At 50.0% G+C, this 16,332-nt stretch overlaps 1 protein-coding gene across 1 annotated transcript in view; it reads left to right on the plus strand.

Annotated features, from left to right (window-relative positions):
- HYDIN (HYDIN axonemal central pair apparatus protein) overlaps positions 1-16,332 on the plus strand; it is an 80,220-nt gene that overhangs the window by 20,116 nt on the left and 43,772 nt on the right. Inside the window, exons 7-11 of the mRNA XM_065734211.1 lie at positions 3,024-3,225; positions 6,363-6,546; positions 11,845-11,944; positions 14,659-14,777; positions 15,917-16,140. Of these exons, the coding sequence (XP_065590283.1) occupies positions 3,024-3,225; positions 6,363-6,546; positions 11,845-11,944; positions 14,659-14,777; positions 15,917-16,140 (829 nt within the window). The remainder of the gene's footprint in view (positions 1-3,023; positions 3,226-6,362; positions 6,547-11,844; positions 11,945-14,658; positions 14,778-15,916; positions 16,141-16,332) is intronic.

The following is a 16,332-nucleotide window of genomic DNA, read 5'->3' on the forward strand; positions in this document are numbered from 1 at the left end:
TTTCAGGTTGGATATTAAGAACAATTCATTCCCTGAAAAAGCATTGAGGCAGTGGCACATCTGCCCAGGGAGGAGGGGAAAGTTGCTGCCCCTGGAGGTGCCCCAAGAGCCGTGGTGATGTGGCACTTAGGGACGTGGGCAGTGGGTGCTGTGGGGGTGGGCTGGGGTTGGCTTTGGTGGTCTTAGAAGTCTTTTCCAACTTTAATGCAGGGAGAGCCTGTTTTGCTCGGCGGAGAGGTCCCAACCTGCCACCACGTTGACCACTGCCAGGCAGTCATTGCTTTCCATCTCTTTGCCCCTGTTTCTGTCTCAGGGCTGCCTGTATTTTGGGGCAGAAGCCCTCTAGCTGCTGTGGGCTGGCTGGAAGGAACAGGATCATGCCATCCGTGTGACAGCAACAGCAGAATTATTCATCCCAGATCAATCCGGAGCTACAATAACACCTTGTGAGCAAAGAGCTCTGCTTTTGTTTTTCTTGTGTTTCCAGTGACGTATTGGCAGGATCTGTCTCCTTGGCTGTGTTTATAGGAGAGATGAGAGCAAGACAACAGTCTGACAAGCTGAGTGAGTGAAAATAAACTCACTTTCTGTGCTACCCAGGTATCCCAGGGTTAGCCATGGGCTCTCCTAGAAGTGGGGGGATGAGGCAGAATATTTCTGTTCAGTCTGTTTTCCAGCTTCCTTAATAGAGCAGTGATCAACAAAGAGGAAAGTGCCAGCTGTTGATTGGTAGGAAAGCATTCTTCATAAAACCCAAAATTGGGTTTGAAATCTTGTTTAAGAATTCCCTCATCCATTCATTGAGATGTACTTCCAGGCTAAACAAAACTTGTCGTTCTATTTCAGAGCAATTTGTGCTTCTCTGGAAACTATTCCCTCTTGCACTGTGAAGCTCGTGTAGTATGAGGAGCATTCTGAAAGGTGCTTTAGCTCTTCTAAATCTCTTCTTTTTTTTTACCCTTTCCTGCAGAATAGGGCCCAAGGCCCAAGAAGGATGACCCACTACTAGATGTCTGACTTTGAGATTACAAAAGCTTGATGTGTGAAGGTGCCTGCAGATGAATGCTGGAATAAAACAGCCGTGTTTCTGTTGTTTCAGGAGTGCACAACCCAAAACATCTCCTCTAAGGCTGCATGAACCCAGCTCTCCATTTCCATTTTAGGCATTGCTTTGTTGAGGTTGCAAAACAAGAGCTGTCTTGTTCTTTCTGTTGGAAATGTACCCAGAGCACACAAGGAGGAGGGAATTGACAGCCTGGAATAAGGCAGTGTTCTGTAAATAATGGTAGGCCAGTGAGTCTGGGTCCAGGTGATGTTGCAGTAGAGCACGAGTGGCTTGGCCCCAAGAGCAGCAAGCAGGGGATGCTGAGCAGAGCATGGGAGCGTGCATATGCCATGTTCCCAGTGGGCCTTGGGGCTGGCAGTTCTCAGGGCTGGAGGCTTTGGTCTCATGGTTGTTTAATAGCTGCTGATGGCTTTGTCTCCTGAGGACGTGTCCAGGTGCTCTCTGGATGTAGATCTCTGAGCCTTTATCCTACGGCGATATGCTCTGAACGAATGAGCATTCCTCGGAAACAAACCCTGCTGTTTGTTCAGTGTAACCTCTGAGAACGTTACCTCTGATTCCCACCTTATGGAAAATGGCCATTTTTGTCCTTATTTGCGTGCTTGATGCCGTTCCCTATTTCACAAACCCCTCTCCTCTGCCTCCCCTGTGTGTTCTCCATATAGAGGAACCCTCTTCAGTCCCTTTTCATACACAAGCTGCTCCATGCTTTTAACTGCTCTTTCTGCCCTCCTCTGTTTCAACCTGTGTTCTGAGATCAGAACCGTACCTGGTATATCAAGACCCGTGTAACCATAGCTTTGTACAGCAGAATTGTAGTTTTCATGGTGTTTATGTTGTAATAGTTCCTAATATTGCTGTCTGATTGCTCATGCTGCCTTGAGCCCTAGCTCTGTGTTCTCCAAGTGCTTTGCACTCCCATTTCTTTTTGGCTGCATTTTGATATCTAAAAGGGGGCTTCAAGAGAGAAGGGGACTGACTCTGTAGCAGGGGCTGATGTGGTAGGGCAAGGGGAGATGGTTCAAAGTAAATGAGGGCAGATTTAGATTGGAGATAAGGAAGATCTTTACACTGAGGGCACGGGCTGCCCAGAGAGGTGGTGCTGCCCCATCCCTGCAGACAGCCGAGGTCAGGGAACGGGGCTGTGAGCACTGATGGAGCTGTGGGTGTCCCTGCTCACTGCAGGGACTGGGAGCAGATGGCCCTTAAGGTCCCTTCCAACTCAATCCACCCTCTGATTTCTTGGGTCAGGGTTCCTCTGCTTGACCCCATGCCAGTTACTCACTAAAGGGAATGGCAGTGATCTCTGATGCTTGTCAACTTCTTTTTTACATAACAAATCATCTATTATGTAATCCCTTATACAAAAATGATTGTCCTCTCCTTGGAAAAATTACTGGTTCTCTTGGAATGTAAACTTGACTTGAATGCCCACCACTGCAACTCCCTTGAAAGACATAAAGACTGAATTCTTCACATGTGGGAAGAATGGCTGGCTGGCTGTAGAGGTTTGCTATAAGGATGAATCTGGCTCCATTTCCAAAAAAAAAAAAGGGTTTCTCTTTTCTTAGAACCAACACTATTCTACTGTGTCGTGGCTGGATGTGTGGTTGCTAATTGTGGCTGTGTCATGTTAGGATTTACTGAGTTCATCCAGCACGTGTCCAGCTCTCTCCTTGTGTTACTGCATGGCAGCCTTCGAGACATCTTCACAAAACACAGCAAGGGTGGGCACTGCTTCTGCAGCTCTGTTCTCACCTGCATCTTGCTCTGCTGTAGGCTTGTTCCTCTGACCATCCCTTTGGCTCCCATGCCTCCATGTGTCTTTCTTGTCAGCAAGAAGGGACCAGGAGCAGCTAAAAGCTGTTGCTGGTCGTTGTTAGCTGTGTTTTGCTCAGTTCCTCGTGTTTCCCCCAGCAGATGAGCTGAACGAAGACTCTCCTTTCTTTCATTCCAGGTGAAGATGTTCTCACAAGCCTCTATGGAGCAGCGGTGGATGTCAACATCAGGCTGGACAGGAACTCTTTGATGATTGCGAAGACCTACCTCACACTGGCAAACCACAGATCTGTAGTCATCCACAACCAGAGTGAGATCATAGCCCACTTCCAGTGGAAGGCTTTTGTTTCTCAGGAAGAGGAGGATCAGCATAAGCTGAGGTTGGTGGCATAGATTCATTTCAGATGGTGCTCTGCCAAGTGTACAGCTCATGCGTGGCTTCAAGTGTCGTTGGTGGTTTTGAATGTCTTAGGATGAGTAAACCATTGGAAAGCATCAAGGTGTGTGAGCTTTAGGGTAATGCAGCTCAGTTCTTCCTGCTCCATTTTTGCCTTTGCTCCATTTGGGGATGATCATTTGGGAGGAGGCTGCAGCAACTGCATTCCCTCACATCGCAAATCCGTGCTGTATGGGAGTGCAAACCCAGGAGATCTCGGGATCCTGATGATACAGAGGGTCCACGAGGCTGAGGACTGCACTGAGAAGCAGCACTTAGCTATGCTATGTGCAGCAATGTTATAAACCCACTGCGGTGCCTTCACTCCAGCTTTGATGGGAAGGCATTGCAGAGGTCTTTGCTGGCCCAGAAGGTTCCTGCTGTGGGACATAGAGTAGCTTTGCCCTACCCAGATTTCCAGTGCATGGAGATTCTTCTGCCTGTCTTTAGAGGCTGGAGGAAGCTCAGAGGAGGAGGGAAAGTGGGGCTTGGAAGTGCCTTTGGGCTCCAGCTCTTATGCATCTTCATTGCAGTGAGAGATGGGGCAGGTGGCGACAGTGATGTTGGAAGGGCCAAAGGTCCTTCAAGAAGTGTCTGTGGTGAAGCTGTCAGATTTCAGTTTCAGACAGCAAAGAAGCACAGCCTGGGGGATGATGAATTGGAAATTACACTTAAAAGCTTGAGCAATTTAGGGAATTGTGTGTCTTTTCAGACTTAGATGGATGTAGGTACATCAGAGTTCCTCTGAACCCACAGCTGATCAGGAAACTGCCTTAAACTGGAGCATTTTTAAGGGCTTCTGAGCAAATAAAGTTCAACATAATTAGGTCAGAAATGCCTTGAAGGCTAAAGCTAGTTTTCCACTGTTCTCTATTTTTAATTACACAGCGTGTGACTTCTGTGCAAGCTCAATGTGTTAAAAGAAAACCTCGTGACCTTCTCTTGATGCTTCCCCAAACTATTCCTTTAGCATCTCTTCCCACCTGCCTGTCTCACACTGGGCCCTGAATCATCAGAAGTGACCAGGTTTCCTCACAGTTAACTTCCACCTGATTTTTTTTTCCCCCCGTCACATCTGATGTCATTCCAGTTTGTATTCTGGGCTTTGGCCAGAGCCTTCTGATCTTCTTTGCTGTAGGCCTTAGGGAGAGTCCTAGCTCTGCTGCTACAGCCCTGCTGTCACCCTCTTGATGCACACAGCATCTGATGTTCCTTCTTGCTCGACCTGCCTATCCTAGGGGGTGAATCTGAACCCTCCACGATGTCCAGAGCTCTGTATAGGATTCCTGTCCAGGAATCAGTCACCTTCATCCACGAGGAGCAGGCTTGGTTCCTCGAGGCAGCAGGATCTGTGTAGATCTGCTGAGCTTTGCACAGGAAGCTCCAGAACTGAACCTGCAAATTCAGAGTTGCTGCAGTGCTGGAGTTAGGGCTAGGGTGACCTCCTGTTCTCATGATTCCTTTGGGCTTGAAATTATGGGAAGCCAGTAACTCTGCTGCCCCTCTGTGCCTTGTGTGCCCACATCTGCTGCTTTGCCTTGCAGCTTGGTGGGCACTCATAGGGTGAGGATCCTACAGAGTGTTTCTTCTTGGTTTGTGGGTGAGTAGACAGATTAAGGAATCTCCATAATAAACGCGAGTGGACTTGGATTGTGCATGCATGCTTGGATGCCCCAAGGTGTTCAGCTTGGAGCCCACACCTGGTAAATCTGCATTTTGCAGTGTTTCACTGCAGTCATGGAAGAGAGCACCTAACGTAAGAGAAGCTCTTGAGGCCTCAGAACAGTTCATCATGGGGAGAGGCAGTGCAGGACCCCGCACCTGAATGTGACCCTAAAAGCCATGGGTTGTTAGGGCGGTCAGGGGTCTGCTCTGTCCCCCTCCTGGAGGACTCTCTGGGATCCCATGGTGGAATCACTGCCCATGGATGGAGACTGGGTTCAGCTTTGCTCACCTCAGTGACTTCTCCTAATCCACAGCTTTGTAGGTCAGCCATGGAGAAAGATTTCCTATTACACTATGGGGAGCTAGCCAAAGCAAGTATTTTTGGCACTGGTGACAGCATTTGCCTGAGGCTCTGTCTGTGTGGAGCTAGTAACGGCTGTGGCTGTATTTCCTTTCTAATTGCATTTGAATTTAGCTGGGTGATGACTGCTATCCTTTTTCTTCTACGTCACCTCAATTTACTGCATATGGAGCCTACCACCCACTCCCCGGGAGCTGTCAGCTGCTGGGTCTTTGTGGCTGAGGACTGGAGTGTGAAGGGGGAAAGCAACACGCCAAGCCATAGTGCTCTCCTCTCATCTCTTGGTTGGGATCTTTGAGCACTAGAATGATTTCTGCTGTGGCTACCAGTGTTGGGAGAGAGAACTGAGGCTTTGCGGAGAGAGCCCAGAAGAAGGGAGAAGATGAGGTTGTTCAAGGCTAGACTCGAGGGTCTGAATTTGGAGATACTGGTTCTCACTTATTTATGGGTGGTACTCAGTGAAGTCTCTTCCGCTCTGTTTTTATGGGCATAAAACCACCAATGTCACTGAGCGATGTGAGGCCTGATAAGTTTCCTTTTAAAGTGTTCTGGGACCTATCGTGGAGAGACCTTGAGGGAACAGAAGCAGACACTGTGCCCTGGTCCAGCAGGGGAAGAAAAAGGCTGATGCAGGGAAAATGCAGCTGAGGTCCAACCTCTTTCCTCCCACCTCCCCCTTTTCTAGAGGCAAGCACTGCAGTGGTTGTCCCCTGATATTTCTGTTCTCTGTCTCCCCTTGAGCAGCTCTGTGGGTAGGAGAAGCCATCTGAGGTGGTGTGTGCGTGCTCCATTGGTTGGCAGCTTTTGGCCAGGAGCTCTTTTGAGTGGTGCTAGCTTTCAAAAACACATTCTTAGCTTGTAAGCACAGAGCAAAGCACCCTGCCATGCTGGTGAACGGGCACTGATGGGACCCTGGGCTCTGGGTCAGCCCCTGGCTGTGCTGCAGCTGCTGCTCCCCGCTGAGCACGTTGCTGGCCATCTTTTTACACAACAGCCTCTGCAAATGTGTTGCTTAACCAATTATCTGCTTGGTTTGTCTCTCCCCGTGGCTCCAGGCTGTGTCACAGGCTGCAGAGGCAGGAGGAGGACGAGATGGATCGCTTTATTGATGAGTGTGTGGAAGACCCCTCTCTGCAGGAACGCCTTTCCGTTCTCTGCTATGTCTTCCAGAGCCACCGTGCAAAAGTGCAGGGAGACTCCATGCTCTTCTCTGATGACATCTTTGCCATCGAGCCAGTGGTAAGCAGCAGCTGGGCCCTTCCTCTTCTTCCTCCTCCATTGCAGGCTGCGTTGCCCCGCGGCGCCGTTTGACTTTTCCTGTTTGGAAATGGGGATGGGAGTAACCGCTACTCAGCCCTGTGATTGAGGGGCTCTCTGATAGTGTATGAGCCACGTGTGATCAGCTGTTGTTTGCTGAGTGTGAGTTCCTCTGTGCACCTGTCTGAAACGTGCTTGGAGCTTGCAGCGCCCAGGGATATCAGTTTGGGCACAGCTTACATGTGAGGGTTAAGAAAGGATGTTGTAATGCTGTCAGTTCACGTATTAACCCTGCCCCAAAGAAACAAAAGGAGGCCAAATTCAGGTTTAATCAGCAAATGTTATTTTCGATCAACCTGAGCACCCTGTGGAGCACAGAGCAGTGTTTGGCTCAGGCCTGGAGAGAGGTGCTTCCTCGCTGCCTCTCTGAACACTTTGCTCTGGGACTGGGAGTACGTGGACTTGCACATGAGTCCATCCCCTTCTGTCTTGTCCAGCATCTCTTTACATTCTTTCATTCCATTAGTTACGGAACAATCCGTTCCACATCCAGAGTTCTGCTCGTGTCTTTCTTTCCCCCTGCCCAGCACGTGAGTTTTTCATCAGATAAATGCATTCTCCCCTTTATCACATGGCAGAAGAGCTATCACTGCTCACTTCCGTAAGCTCCTCTCCAGCGATGACTCCACACCCTTCTGTTTTGACAGATGCTCTTGGTGCACTGCTGTGTAAATCCCACCCAAAGATGGGACCTCATTGCCTTGGCTGACCTCCTGGCCAACGATAGTGGCTGCTCCCTTCCTCCCATACGTCCCCCGTGGTGCTTGAGAGCACCCAGTGGAAACAATCAGACCCTTGTAACAGGGGACTGGAGGACGGATGGGTTTGTGTTCATCACCCTCAAATTGCTTGCAGAGGTCAGGAAGCTGCTGGTGCCGTGGCAGTCTCGTGACCTTTCTGGGTAGGATGGCTTTGCAGACTGTGCAAAAGATTTGCTGCCTTCAGCTGTCGGTGTTTTCAGGTGCTGCCATCTGTAGAAGCTGCAGCAGATCGCTTCGGTCCACACAGGGTTAACTCACTGGTGAAAATAATAGCAAAAAAGAAGAGAAGGCAGTGATCGTGGAGCTACCACGTGACCATAAACATTTTTGAGCAGCCGTCCAAGCCTGTGGGAAACAAGCTGTTATGCAACTCTGACTTTCTAAGCGCGTCTCCAAGTCAGTTTAATTTATTTTTGCAAATGCATAGGGTCTGTCAGCAGAAGCAGCTGTGCTGGAAGCCCAGGTGGCTACCACAGGACACAGCCCTTGCTTTTTGCTGCATCCTTTCCACCACAGCCTAGCTGTAAGCACGTGGGAGCTGACTCTTTGGAAATGGAAACCAACGGACAGGGAGGATGCAGATTTGTTGCTGTCCCACTGCCCTTGACAAGTCATCACTGTGCTGACATGGGCAACGATTCGTTGCTGTTGCCTGTGAGCTCTGAGGTCTGCAAGATCCCCAGGTCACAGAGCTGTTCTTGTTGTGGGTGTGGGGATCCTGCAGCTCAGGTGGGAGCCACGCTGTTGCCTGTCCACAGCAGAGCTCAGTGCACAGCACTCCTGTGTTTGGCAGAAGGCACCATCCCAGCTGGCAGCACCAGCTCATCCCACAGCTCGGCATGGGTTTGGTTATTTCTGGGCTGAGGCAGCTGTGAGCAATGGCACTGCTGTTCCCGTGAGTGCTCTGAAGTAGCAGGGTGCACCATGGGCATCGTTTCACCAGCAACTGAACAAGAGGAGGTGGCCTCAAGTTTTGCCAGGGGATGGTTGGGTTGGATAACGGGAAAAGTTATTCTCTTAAAGAGCAGTGGGGCACTAACACAGCTGCCCAGGGAAGGGGGGTTGTCCCTGTCCTTGGAAATGGTCAAGAACTGTAGGGACGTGGCACTGAAGGATGTGGTCTAGAGTGCTCACAGGCATGGGTGGATGGTTGGACTAGATGATCTCGGTGGTCTTTCCAACCGTAGTGCTGCTGTTTCCAAGGTCTTTGGTTCAGTGTCTGATGCACCTTTTGTGCTGTGGCACCGTACATCTAGCTGACCCTTGCAGCCTGTCCAGGGCTGATGTAAAGCCAGCAGTGTTGCTGTATCATGTTCCCAGCAGCCTGTGTTGGGTTTCTCTCCTGGACAGCATCCACGGCAGTTTTCCCTGCCCTGTCTTGGTGGCTGCTTGCTGCTGGAGGCTTGAGCCTTGCACACCAACCTCAAAGGGTGGGTAATGAAGCATATCCTTTTAACCAGCAGCTGTTCTTCTCCCCTGGGGCAGCAGGGACGTGGTGAGGAACCTCTTCCACAGCCTACTTTAATTTCCCAGGAGAAATAACTCATAATATTTTCTAGCTTTAGAGTCTGACATACAGCAGTAATGAAGGGAGAAATGACCAGAATTTCCCAGAATAGTTATGCCTGTCTTAAAAGGATTTGTTTTAGTCATGGAACGGTAGAATAAAATGTAACTGATAATTTCTTCTTGCCCTCCAACCTTTGAATCGAGCTGCCCAGCTGATAGGGAAGCTGCCTGTGGACAGAGTGACAAAAAATTTCCATGCAGATGCCTGGAATCCTGCAGAAGGATGACTTGACATCAGCTCGGGAGACTGAGCCTATGAATGACTGGTGCTGGCTTTCTAGTGCTGGAGGAGTGCAAGGCTCCACTGGTAACACTGCATTAGAACTGCTGTAGAGCTGTGGTGGTACACAGAGGTGGTGTATCTTACCCACAGGAGTTGTAATCAGACCCCCTACAGTCCGTGGCATGGCTTCTGGGATGCCTTTTAGGGAGCTCCCACTGCTGTAGCTGCAGTGGCTCCCAGCAGTGATGCAGGAATTAAGGTGGTTTCCTTCTCTAGCATGGCTCCTTCCCACCCCACGTAGTTGGGTTCTTTCTCCTGTTCAGGGCAAGAGAAAATGAGCCCTACAGAATGGCATGCACCTGTGCTTTCCAGGGCCAGCACTCCTCTGGTGTGTTGCAGGGGCCTCAAGGAGAAGGAAGGGCTGTCCTTATTGCATAGCTTTTAATGCAAAGGTCAGGGTTTAGGGTTGGTGGAGAGCACTGGGTGGTAGCCTGGTGCTTCCTGCAGGTTATCTTATGTCTTAAGGGTGCAGTTTAGTGTGGATGGTGGGGATGGGTTGGTGGTTGGACTTTAGATCCCCAGCTCGGATAGAATCAGTAAGGTTGGAAATGACCACCGAGTTCATCTAGTCCAACCATCAATCCATCCCCATGACGTGCACTAAACCACGTCCTTAAGACATAGGACGACCTATAGGAAGCTTCATGCTACCACCCAGTGTTCTCCTAAATACTTGGGTGTTCCAGCCTTGAAGAATTAGCAATGTGAAGAAGCTCTCCATGAGCTCTTCCCTTCTGTAGCTTCAGGGGCTCCCAGCACCGTTTCTGAGCTGTCCCTGACTCCTGTCCTTACTCAGGTCCCCATGCACTGTCATGCTTTCCCTACTGCTGCCTCTGTGTTGCTGGGGCCGTGTTGCAGCCCGGTGCCAGCTCATTTTCTATCCCAGATGTACTCGCAGTAGAGTTCCTCAAATCCCAAAGTCAGCTAAACTTGCTCAGCTAGAAAACTGCACCGTTGGTAGCAGATACATATTCATCAGTCCAATGGCTTTTTAATTTTCTTCCTTTCCTGCTTAGGTTCATTTTTTTTGCTTATGAATTGTATTGTGCATGCTTCCATTAACGGGAGATGTATTGCCTCTGTCAACCTTTGAGTAATAACCCAAGTGCCCCCAAGTGTCCACAGGGCCAATAAGTCTGGCTGCGGTGCACAGAGCAGAGCAGTGAGTACCATCAAGAAGCCATCTGCTGCCTTACACTGGGAGAACCTTGGCTGGTCTGGGTGGAAGGAGAGATGCCCTCTGACCTTCCCAGGCAGGACTGGGCTCAGTGAGAGCTTGTTCTGCCCTGCTTCTAGCAGTACAACCAGTAATGATGGCATGGTATAAAATCTCACCCTGCTTTTCTAGGTATGTATTAAAACTGGGGAAAGCACTGCAGTACAGAGTAGCTTGGCTGTTGTCTTGATGTTGGTGCTTTGATCCTTGAGAGAAGAAAGAACAGCAGTGGGGAAGGAGAGCTTGAGCTCACTTTCCTAATATCCAACCTGAACGGGGGGCTTTTGCTTGGATTGCCCTGAGCAACTCTGCAGTGGGCTCATCCCACTAACTGCTGAGCATCCCACCCTGTGCTCCAGTTACAAGGCTCAGGGTGTGCCATCCTTCCTGCTCTATGCCCCTACACCTTGTGAAGACCTCAAGCTTCCCAACCACTCTCACCACTTCAACAACATCCCTTCTCAGCTCGAGTGTGGATGATGGTGCTACACCAAGATTTTTTTGTGATATCCTAATGGCAGTGTAGGGCTTTATCTTCATTATATTTCTTGCTGCAGAGAAACGTTGCAGCTGGGGAGGTTCAGGTGGGATATTATAGACAGTTTCTTCTTGGAAAGAGCAGTGAGGCAGTGGCACAGCTGCCAAGGGAGGTGGCATGTCACCGTCCCTGGAGATGTCTCAGAGCCGTGGGGATGTGGCACTGAAGGATGTGATCTAGAGTGGTCACAGACATGGGCTGATGGTTGGCCTAGATGATGGTAGCAGTCTTTCCAACCTTAATAATTCGAAGATGTGGCACTTGTTTTTGTTCTAGCTCTCAGAGAAGACATTCTCTTCTTTCAGACTTCTCTTACAGCGTTGGAAGCCCTCCCCTCCTCTCTGCTGTCCCCGAGCAGGCAGTGTGCAGAGGAGCTGCTTGCAGCTGCAGCCCAATAAATCACCGTGTCTCTTTAACTTCTGTGGGATCTGTCCTCTGAGCTGTAAGCACCGAGCCGATGGGAAGTGTTACAGTTATTGAATATTTATGCCTCAGGAGCGCCGGAGGCTCCCATCAGTTCAAGGCTCATCTGGACAAAGCACTGAGGATGCCCAGCAGCCAGCAGAATCACAGCCCCGCTTTGTTGATAGAAAATAACTCTGCTCCCTGTCTCCTTCTATAAGCTGCATTTTTCATTCCTTGCAGAGTATCACTACAGTTAACAAAATGCCTCTGTCGGGTGCCAGTAAAGGTATGGGGCTGGGCATGTTTTTTTCTGACAATGCCAAACTCCTAAATGTTGTTGCTGGGCGTTCACTTGCTCCTCACTCTTTGCTGACACCCAGGTGCTGTGGTTGAAACCAAGAATCGTGATGTTTGGAGGTAAACAGTTTGCTGTCTGCTTCTGTTTTAGGAGGGAGACATCTGGCCAAATTCTTCAGTTGAAATTAATGTCATTTTTAAACCTCGAGAAGCCAGGCTCTATCAGCAGAACGTCTACTGTGACATCTCAGGTGGGACTCCCTGTCTCTCTTTCCTTGCCCCCAGCGGTGGTGGGGCACCAGCACTCCATGCTTCTGGTGTACTGGGAGGGTAGTGGTGAAGATAGGGGTGAGATATCAAGCCATAGGTTGTTATCCCTACAAGAACAAGGAACTCCGTGCCAGGACGGCTTCAGGAGATGGGCACTGTGAGCATCTAGGTGATGGGAGCTGGTGTGACCAGCTCACCCCAGATCACCCTCCTTGCCCTTGCAGAAGTGGCAGCTTTGCTGTGCTGGCATGGGCAGGGAGTGCTCACAGCAAGCTGCATGGTTCAGGTTACCTTGCCTGTCCTCTGGGGCTCCACAAAGTGCTAGTCAAGATGTTTACCTAGGAGGGAAAGGGAACGTTGTGTTTTTCTCCATCAGAGAGGAAGAGAGGGGAGGCAGTGGTCTTCCAGTTCTGAAGGACACAGCCACCAGTGTGGCCGCTTTGTGCCTTCCCTCTTCTCAGCGCTCTGAGCTGGCGGATACAAATGTCATGAAACAGATTTTATTTATACAGTAATTGCACTGGGTTTGCTTGGCAAATGCCACCTCCAGTAATTACACAGGGCTTGTGTTAACAAACTCTCTTCCTGCCCGCCAGCTGCGGTTGTTAGAGATGTGGAAGGGAAGGATTTACTTAAAATGTTGCTCCCAAGGGATGTTTCTGGACGTGGGCTCGGTGCTCTGGTGTCCATTGCTTTGCTGGAGCATCCTCAGAGGTTCTCCCCACGAGGGCTGATCTGTGGCTGAGAGGTGGGGAAGCAAGCTGCTCATGTGTGGCCCTGGAGCCAGCCTGGGAGTTATGGAAACAGAGCTGGGCAGATGGTTCTGCTTTTGGAACAAGGACCTGGCTCCTTGAAGCCTCTGTGTGGCCCATGGGAGAGCTCAGCCCTTCCACTGGCTCCCTGAAGGAGGGCCTTGAGGTCATTTAAATTATGTGCCTCCACCCATTCCTCGTAAAGTGGAGCTTTATCAAGACAGAGTCAAGGTCCCTTGGTGCAGAAGGAATCCGGAGAAGCAACAGCAATGTTCAACGGGGGAGTCAATTAATTTTGCTTCTCGTTTCCTCTAAGAAGCGTGACTGTTCCGTGTGCGTTTGCATGCCATCACAAGTCCCCTTGGAGTGTGCTTTGCAGATGCTCTACACGTCCCTTGCTGGGCATATTTGGAAGCTTGGCCCCAGTGCAGCCCCACGCATGGCACAAGCAAATCTCACGTGCCTCCATGGGTCGTGGAGCGAGCACTGGTGGGTCAGGAGATTCACAGCACACACAGCCTGCAAATCTGGCAGGAAAGAAGTGGGTTGAAATTTGCTCTTGGCAAATATTTAAGCTCAGAATGAACTTTTAGTTGTTCATGCAAATAAAACCGTGGTTCTTGAGCTGCTGGAAGGAAGTACACAGAAGGGGGAGGTGGTGCTCAGACACACAAATTTTGGTATCAGATTAGTCTGCGTTAAGGAGCATATTGTGTTGCAACTGATTTATGCCAAAAGCTCCAAGCCATCGCAGACCTGGACCACGATAGCTGGAGGAGCCAAGTCCAAAATGATGGGTGCTCCCTTGCCACGTGGCAGAGCTGTCCTGCTTAGTGTCAAGCTGTCATACTGAGATCCAAGCCCTTGCTGCTCAGTATTGGGTGTGGATTTGGGACTCGTGCCCTTGGACTGTGTGCTCCAGGACATGGTTTCTGTGGTGGGAGGACTGCAGCCCACCTGCACCATGGGCAAAGGCTGGGTACAGGTAGAAGGGAGGGTCTCCATGGACCTTGAGGGGAGGCTGAGGACATTCTGCAGAAGGAGAAGGATCACCATGGATTGGTTTGCTTGCGATGGCCATGGGATACATCTCTGAGGTGTATGAACTGAAGATTCACAGCTTCATGGACAAAAGCTCATCGCTTGAACTCATTTGCTGTTTCCGAAGAGCTTTGGTGGGTTCAGATCTAGAGGTTTTAATGAAGGTGAAGCCATGCGTGATGCCAGATGGATAAATCTCTGATGGATAAATCTCTTGGCAGTGAATACCCAGTGCTGTGTCTTTTACAGTGTCTGTGAAATAGAAATCCACAGCCCTCCAATTAATGTCTGAGCTGCGAAACGTAACTCTCATCTCTGCCATCAGCTGGCCTTTGGCTGTATCCATCTGAAAGACATTGAATTCAACAAAGCTCCATAGCTCTTGCTTTCTGGCTTTGGGCTTTTATCCAACATCCTCATCTCATGGCTTCAAGATCAAAAAGTCAGTTGTCACTCAAAAGGCTGTTCTAGGAGCCACATTGTCACGTCTGGACTCATCTTTCCCACTGGGAATCATCTTGGATGCTCTGAATAACTATGGTTATAGGGTGGTGAGGCCCTGGCACTGCTGCCCAGAGCTAGAGGTGCCCCATCCCTGGAGGTGTCCCAGGCCATGGATGGGCCTGAGCTGGTGAGGGCAGGTAGCCTATGGCAGGGGTTGGGGCTGGGTGGGCTTTAAGGTCCCTTCCAACCCAACCATGCGGTGATTCTATGATAAAGAAAGGAAAGAAATATTTTAATATGAAGCTACAACTTCTGGACTTTCTTCTTGCGCACCTCCCCTTCCATACAGAGCAAAATGGGATGGCAGGGAGCCCCAGGCCAGCACGGGGATGGGGATTGGAATTGAGGTGCTGGGGCAACAGAGGGAATCATTGCACTGATATGGAAATTCCCCCCAGGCCGCGAGACCAGGCTTCCCCTGCGCATCAGAGGGGAAGGTGAAGGACCCTGGCTGTGCTTCAGCTTTGAGCAGCTGGACATCGGGAAGGTGTTTGTGGGCTCAGCCCACAGCTACGAGGTGAGTGGAGGAAACCCACCTGAGATCTGCTCCCTGCAGAGAAGCTGGGAGCGCTCTGTGGTGCTTCCTGTGCTTCTCTGGGTGCTCCACTGGTTGCACAAACAGCATAGCATTCCTGCACATGAGGCTGAGGAACTTTCCATATATTTGCTGTCCAGTCCTTTGCAAAAAGAAGAAATAAAGCAGAGCAACCAAAGAGAGGTAGTAAATGAGGCAATGCATCATGCCAGACGTTTTCAAAAGCGTCAGTGTGGCAGGGAAGGACACACGGAGGTGTTTTCTTACCAAAATATTTTGCTCTCTATGCATATTTAATGCTGATACCTTATTGCTTCTTGCTCTATTAATTTATAATTTCCATTACTTGGGAAGAGATGAATAAGTTGATGATGCTGTTAGTCAGTGCTGTCCTAAGCAGCTGGACTGGAGATAAACCTCAGTTCAGGGCAGGCTCACTAAGAGTTCACTTTACCATTGTGCAATCTGAATACCTGAATATTTCCAGCAGCAGCTGCAAAATTAAAAAGCAAAGGGCATTTCTATGCTTCTGTCTCAGCTCTTCTGGCAGATGTTGCAAGGGCAAAAGGTAGGGAAAATAAATCCAAAATGCATAGATAAGGCCCCAGAAATGGCAGGGTTTCTCCCAGCAGCAATTGATAGCTTAATTTGCTGCAGGTGGGTTTGGTGGTGGAGCACCACTGCTCGTGGATTGCTCGTGCAACCAACGTAACAGAGCTGGAGCTCAACAAGCTTTGCAATTACGATGATTATTTTTTTTACATAATGGTAAGCTCTTTGAGGATGGCTGTGGCTATTCATAAAGAGAAACCCTTCAGAGCAGGTGGAGCTGCTGTGCGCCTCGCTCCCACCCCCTCCTGACACTGCTGGTTGGACAGAGCTCAAGGAACTGGCAGGCTAAAGAAAATAGAAGTGTAGAATCACTCTGTTTCTATGGAACCATTGCTGCTTTGCAAGAAGAAACAGAAAGGTGGAGTTTGTTGTACTTTCTCTTTTTTTGTCTTCCACTGGGCAGCAGTGCATGGCATCTTCTACCTCTTACTGATGTTAATTGCTGAATTAGGAAACACATTTTTTTTTGTAGGATTCCTTGTGCATTTCCCTTTTTCTCTCTGCTGCAGGCAATCCTGTTTAACAAAGGACCCATCGACGCTCTCTTCCACGTGGTGCCTCCAACCACAGCTCTGGGCTCCTGCTTCTCCTTTGTTCCCCAGGAGGGCCTGGTCCCACCGGGTGGGCTTCAGCACGTCCACATCTCCTTCTGCTCCACCATCCTGGGGCAGTTCACCGAGGAGCTCAGGGTCGGCGTGCACGGCTGCCCCCAACCCATCACCTTGACTGTCAGGTGAGGTGGTGACTCGCTGCCTTGGGCTGATCCCACAGTCCCTGTAGTTGTTAAGGAACCGTGGAGATGTGGCACTGAGGGATGTGGGCAGTATTGGTGGTAGGTTGGTTGGGCTGGATGGCCTTTTCCGTGTACAAGCATTGTGCCAGGTGGTCCTTCCCATCAGCTGGTGGGACGTGGTGCTGGAGGCAG

This window comes from Cyrtonyx montezumae, unplaced genomic scaffold, assembly GCF_038088225.1.
Source record: "Cyrtonyx montezumae isolate F1298 unplaced genomic scaffold, pur_monq_1.0 scaffold_17, whole genome shotgun sequence".
In the NCBI taxonomy this organism is placed as follows: Eukaryota; Metazoa; Chordata; class Aves; order Galliformes; family Odontophoridae; genus Cyrtonyx; species Cyrtonyx montezumae.